This window comes from Manacus vitellinus, unplaced genomic scaffold (genome assembly GCF_001715985.3).
Source record: "Manacus vitellinus isolate BGI_N305 unplaced genomic scaffold, ASM171598v3 scaffold_4_pilon, whole genome shotgun sequence".
Classification (NCBI taxonomy): domain Eukaryota; kingdom Metazoa; phylum Chordata; class Aves; order Passeriformes; family Pipridae; genus Manacus; species Manacus vitellinus.
The window spans coordinates 3,070,853-3,077,310 of NW_021940604.1; the positions used below are offsets into that span (position 1 = coordinate 3,070,853).

At 48.7% G+C, this 6,458-nt stretch overlaps 1 protein-coding gene across 1 annotated transcript in view; it reads right to left on the reverse strand.

Moving 5' to 3' along the window:
- The window catches only part of LRP11 (LDL receptor related protein 11), a 67,702-nt gene extending 64,762 nt beyond the window's left edge, over positions 1-2,940 (reverse strand). The window contains exon 1 of the mRNA XM_029962719.1: positions 2,646-2,940. Within this exon, the coding sequence (XP_029818579.1) occupies positions 2,646-2,940 (295 nt within the window). The remainder of the gene's footprint in view (positions 1-2,645) is intronic.
- Positions 2,941-6,458: the final 3,518 nt, after the last annotated feature.

The window sequence follows — 6,458 nt, forward strand, 5'->3', positions numbered from 1 at the left end:
TAATGTTAGAATTGTAACTTTGAAATGATAACCTCTGAGGACATGCTTTTTAATCACCAGTATCTCATTTTCTACTTTGTGTTGCAGAAGTGCTAATTGAATAGTGCGTACCAGATTTTAAATGTCTACAGTGATTAAAATATCCTATTAATGATAGTATTGAAAAAGTCCTTCTGCTGAGACCTTTTGGAGTCTTACATTCAGAGTCAATGAGAATATTTTAGCCATCCGTACACCTGATATTTGCTACTGCAGAGATCAAAAATCTCAGTATTTTCCAGTCAGCTTAGGTCCAGTGTGGAACACCTCAGTGGTCTGTTGGCTCCAGAAAACATTCTATTATGGTGACAGTTTGGTTATTCCTGCTTTATATCCCACGGAACAAGTATGATGCTTAGTATGGCTTTAAAAGGCCTCTTGAGAAATATTGATCTTCCTTTGCATTAATCTATTTTTTTTCTCAACAACTGAAAACAAAACCAGTCTATAAAGATGAAAATATTCCTGCTTGAAATAAGAAAAGTTTGAAGTTTTGTGGCTGAGAATGACAGCACCAGATTTCCAACATGACATGCAGAGATGAAGACCTAAATTAGAGGCCACAACAAACACAAAAGTTTAAAAAACAGTCACTTCCCTCTTCCAAAAACTCTTGTATGTTTTTGATTTCTCTAAGAACAAATTGTTGATGATGGTATTTTCCTACTGTATTTACACAAGCCTAGAGTTATAAAAACCAGGCAGGCAGCACTACCCAGGTGCAGTTGAAATCAAGATTCACGTGAGTAATGGGTACCTGGCAGATAGGGCAGGCTTCTTGCATAATCTCAGATTTGTGGCACATGACTTTCTCTCAAGCTCTGCCTGCAGCTCAAGCTTCAAGTGTGATCTATACTGATTCCTAGTTGCAGTTGCTCAGTATATCTGAAAATCATGTGGTCCCTACATACAGGTAAGGAGCTTAACTCTATATGCTTTGCTTTGATGGACTGGTGCTTTTTTAGATGAAAATCTAAAAGCTATAATAGCTTTTCAAGACCAATAATAAGATTTTATCATATTAGATTATGATCCCTTTAGCAGCACAAGCTGAGTTTTACCTAAATAGCTTGATGAGGCTCAAATGCCTCATGCTAGCCTCTTGCTCAGTGGTGTGTCAAGTGCAGAAAGCAGAAGAGGCTGGGATGCTACTGCTACATGGCCATGCCAAACATCAGCAAGGATCTGACTGAAGCAGACACGCCCAGGTAATTATGGCTGGTGGTCCATGCCTTCTTCCCCTCTACCCCTTGCTGACCCAAGACATCCAGTCCCAGGTCAGTGTGTACAGAGGATGGTTCCTACAGCCATATCCAAACTTTGGGACACCAGGCTCTTCTAGTCCCAGGTCTGCACATGCAGGAGGTTGGCTTCTGCCCCTTCTCACAGGCAAACCTCTTCACTAAAAGGGGTGGCCTGGGGTCCCTAAACAGTGCCTGTGTTAATGTTGGTTGCTTACTTGCAGTCATAGGAACATTTTGGTGAGTATGATGGGCCATCGGTGGTTTCACTCAGTACCTCCTGAGATACACAAAGCTGAAAGCACAGGCTAACCTGTGCATTTTAGAAAAAAACATCACCATCACCATGTGCCATCACCACATGGCAGTCCTGTTTAATGTCTTTAATATCTTTATTGATGATCTGGATGCGGGGATTGAGTGTACCATTAGCAAATTTGCAGATGACACTAAGTTAGGGGGAATGTTGATCTGCTGGAAGGGAGGAGGGCTCTGCAGAGGGACCTGGACAAGCTGGAGAGATGGTCTGATTCTAACAGGATGAGGTTCAACAAGGCCAAGTGTCAGGTCCTGCACTGTGGCCACAACAACCCCATGCAGTGCTACAGGCTGGGGACAGAGTGGCTGGAGAGAAGAAAGGGATCTGGGAGTTTGGATTGACAGGAAGCTGAACATGAGCCAGCAGTGTGCCCAGGTGGCCAAGAAGGCCAATGGCATCATGGCCTGGATCAGGAACAGTGTGGCCAGCAGGAGCAGGGAAGTGATTCTTCCCCTGTACTCAGCGCTGCTGAGGCCACACCTGGAGTACTGGGTCCAGTTCTGGGTCCCTCAGTTCAGGAAGGATATTGAGGTGCTTCTCCCAGGTGACTAGCAGCAGGACAAGAGAGCACGGTCTTAAGCTGTGCAGGGGAGGTTTAGGTTGGATATGAGGAAGAAATTTTTTACAGAGAGAGTAATCCAAACTTGGAATGAGCTGCCCAAGGAGGTGGTGGATTCACCATCTCTAAACGTTTTTAAGATGAGACTGGATGTAGCACTTAGTGCCATGGTCTAGTAACCACAGCAGTGTTGGATTTGATGATCTCGGAGGTCTTTTCCAACACGGTTGATTCTATGGTTCTATGGCTAATCGTTACACTGACCGCTGATAGCTTGCAATATTTGCTGTTTGTGTTCACTGTCCTGGAATCATTCACACACACACTCCTCACGAAGAGAAGAAAACGATCGCATCCAGCATCCTAATGCTGCAGGTATGCAGTATTTATAAACGCAGTGTGTATGACGGAGCAACACTGCATTTCCTTTTTTTTTTTTTTAAAAAAGTCACAAACAACACCCAGCAAGCCGAAGTTCCGGGGACGCCTGCGCGGGCAACGCCGTTCCGCCTCCGCGGGCGGAGAGCCGGCCACACCACGCCTCCGCTGGGACGGGGGCGCCCAAAGGCTGCGCCGCCGGCACCGCGCTGCTCGGCTGCTCCACGTGCGCTTCCGCTGCAAGGGGCGCGAGCGAGACGAACCAATGCCGCGCCCAGCGCGCAAAGCCGCAGCCTAACCGAGGCCCGCCCCGCCCCCGCCCCCGCCCTGGTCCTGTCCCCGCCCCCCCGCCGGTTGCGGGCCCCACCCCCCGGCTGGCGGGCCCGCTGCCGCCGCCGAGCCATGGCGTAGGCTTTTAAGCGCAGGTGCGGGGGAGAGCGGAGCCACACGCACAGGCGGCGGCCTTGCGGCGGCCCCGGCGGTAACCGGCGGGCCGGGCGCCTTTGGGCTTCGGCGGGAACCGCGGCGGGAGCGGAGCATTAGTTCGGTGGTTGACGGGGGCAGCGAGGCAGCGGCGGAGGGCGGCGGCGGAACCAGCCGTTTTTTCTTCCACGAGCCCCCGCGCCGGCGGCGGGAGCGGTCGGCTCTCCGCAAGCACCTTCCCGGAGGACCTCGGTTGTCGGCGGCGGCGGCCGGTGGTGCAGGTCAGCACGGCGCCACCAAGCCAGGGAAAGTGACGGTGAAATACTAGTCTGGAAGGAGCTGCGGAAGCGGCTGGTGCTGGGAGGAGTGGATCGTGGAGCAGCTGGCGGCAGCTCTACGGTGCGAGGTCGCGGGGCCCGGGGTCTCGGGTCCCGGCCGGTGCCTTGCCGCCGCAGTCCCCTCGCCCGCCCGCTGCCGGTCCCTCGCCCCCGGCATCCTCCCTACCCGCCCCGACTCGCTTTCGGCGGTGGGGCAGGGGAACGGCTGTTCACCGCCATCCAAATGACATTCCCTGGGCCCCGCCGCCCCCTCCCTGCCGCCGCCCCGCGCCTCCGTGGTGCCTTGCCGCAGGGAACGGGGGGAAGGCGTTCCCCGTCCTGCAGAAGGGGTGTCCCCCGTACCCTCCCGAGCTGAATGGGAGGGGACCGCCCTGTGGGGTCGGGCGGTGGCTACCGCACGGCCGGGCACGGAGCGGTCCCTCTTCTCCGAGGGGGGCGGGCGGTGCGCCCGCGGCGTGTTTGGCCGGGAGCCGCTGTCCCTTCAGCCCTCCAGGGCAGGGCGGACCGGGGCTCGGGGCCAGGCAGGCTTCGGTCTCCGTTAGACGCGGGGTTGGGCGAGCGCCGGGGCGGCCGGCGGGCCGGAGTGGGCAGCGGTGTGCGGCGGGCACAGGGGGAGGAGGAGGAGGGAATGGGAGCTGCACGGGGGCTGTGCGGAGATGGCTGTTGTGGAGGAAAGACTCCGATGCGGATACGGTCCCCTCTGGACCGTGGTTTTTCATTACCCTGACTGATAGAAGCGGAGTAGATACTGGCCAGGAAATTTCAGTGAGCAGTTTGGAGATCATTAGGGCGAGAATCGAAAACACTGGGGGTTGTATGTACCTAATTTATAGGTATCAAACCTGTTTTTCTGTTACTCCGGGCTAAGAGTGTTGCCAGAATGAATTCTCTTTTGTAGAGGACAGGTGAGCAGAACGATGTTTCAAGTTTGTTCAAAGGAGTGGCAACTGTTGTTCTTATAGAGATAACAAAGTTGTAAGTAAAGGAAGTACCAGTACATCGTTTTGACAAAGCTTCATTAAAAAATGTAGACCTTCTAGTCCCCAGGAGATCCTACCTCTCTTCCACCTCAGGTATTTACTGTTATAAAGGATCAAAATGTTAAGGCTGACCTGACGTTTGCACATACTTTTCCCGTCAGTAATCTAATTCACTTTTATTAGAGACTTCTGAAGTGAGATTTGTTGAAGCCAAATGTGAATTTTGCAACTAGCATCTCTGGAGCCAACATCTCACACCAGGGCTCCTGGGCATTCTGGAGCTAGGAAGGCAAGAGCTTGACAGTCCTTGAGGTGTAGATGTCTTGAGTGGATGTGAAAATGTAAATAACCTGCATGGAATATCTAGCACACACATAATACAAATGTTTAAAGAGACTCCTTTAATCTCAAAACCAGTTTATCAGCCAATTTGTTAGAAGCATGCATAAGAAATGTGCATGTGGCAAGTTAGACTTCCTTAACTATTCACATCCATGAGCTATGGGAAGGAAAGATACAAATGGAGACTCTAGTTAAAAATAATAAAAATAAACAGTTCTTACTCTCTGTCTTGGTGTGATTTGCCTCTCCAGTCTCATGACTTGTTTGGCCACGTAGCCTGTAGGCTGCAAGGATTTCTCTGAGGTCAGGAGTGTTTACAGTTGTTTGTGTGAACTGATGATTTTGTGTCTGCGCAAGCTCATAATGTAGTTAGTGTCTAGTCTGCTGGATCCATCCTCTGTTTTAACTCTCGCTGTTCAAAAGCACCAGGCCTTTTTGGGCTGTGTACTTTTGACGTACAGGCGTAATCGTTCTGTTTATAAGAGAGTGCAATACATAGGACGAAACCAAAGCCCAGAGGAATTTTTGCTGCTCTTCACAGTATTCAAATCATAGGCTTGTTGAAGGAAGACCTTTCATTCTTTTCCTTATTGCGGTTTTTGCCTCCAACTAAAATAGAAAAAGATCTGCTTTAAAAGGAGGGCTCTTCATTAAGGTGGGAACCGTTTATGGTTGCATAAAGCTTTTTTGACGATTTGGTTTCTGAGGTAACGCTTAGGGGGAAAAATGGTTTGACACAAAAGATGAAAATGCTTTTAGCTTTGAAGGCTGAGGGCAAAATGTTTGTCATCTTCTGCTCTTCTTTGCTATTATGCATGAACTTTATCCAGTACCAGCACAGATGATGGTAGTGAAAAGGTCAAGCAATTAATATGCTATCAGAATAAAGTTGAAGATGCATGATGAGTGTAGTGATTAAAGACAACAGCAATTTAATGCAAGATGCTTTCCCTGAATCTGCTTGAATTACTTTTAGGCTTAGAGATATAGCTCTCAGACTGAAATTTAATCACCTATGCAGACAGTTAATAACCCTGTCTGAGGGCAGGTTGTGTGTAGGGGGGAGGGGGTTGGGAGTTGCTCACTTTAACTTCTGTGGAAGATCTACTATAACTTCCCAGTGCAATGGCACTTAAATTCTGAAACAATCTGAAGTCTTTCATAATGTCAGAAATAGCCATCAAATTGTTAATCCTGGAAGAGCTAACCAGTGTCAGTGTTTCATTGCTATTCTGGTTCAGAGCTCTGTTTCTAAGGAGCAATGCACTTTATTCCTGGGAAGAGCAGATATAAGTAAAAGGCACTTGCATTGTGGTGCTTGGAAAGTCTGCAAGAACACTTGAGTGTCTCTCTGTGGGACTGCATAAATGTAGTACCTGTTCACTGTTTTCCATTTAAATAGTCTTTCCTATTATGCTGAGATTCATCAATAAGTGGATACTTGCAGAAACACTCCCTTTATTTGAAGCTAAATATGTATTCAGAGTCTTTCAAGTCGGCTATAAGCCTCTCTTGGCTTGATGACAAAGTTTAGGAAATGAGGTTGGGAAATAAAGAGACAGGTTTGTTTATGTTCTTTTTCTAGTGGATCTTGTCTTTACTGATACACTTCCAGTTTTAAAAACTGGATGCCAAGCAATATAATGGTGTTGGAGGGAGTGGTTTAGAAGGAGCTATTTGAGACTATTTTTAATGCAAACCACAGTTATATGATACCAAGATCAGCTTTAGAAAGGTTACTTCCACATGATGCAGACTTCAGGGATAAAAAACAGCCTGAATGGTAAAGGGTTACCAAGGTAGGAAACTTTAATAGGACCAGAGAGACTTAAGCAGGAT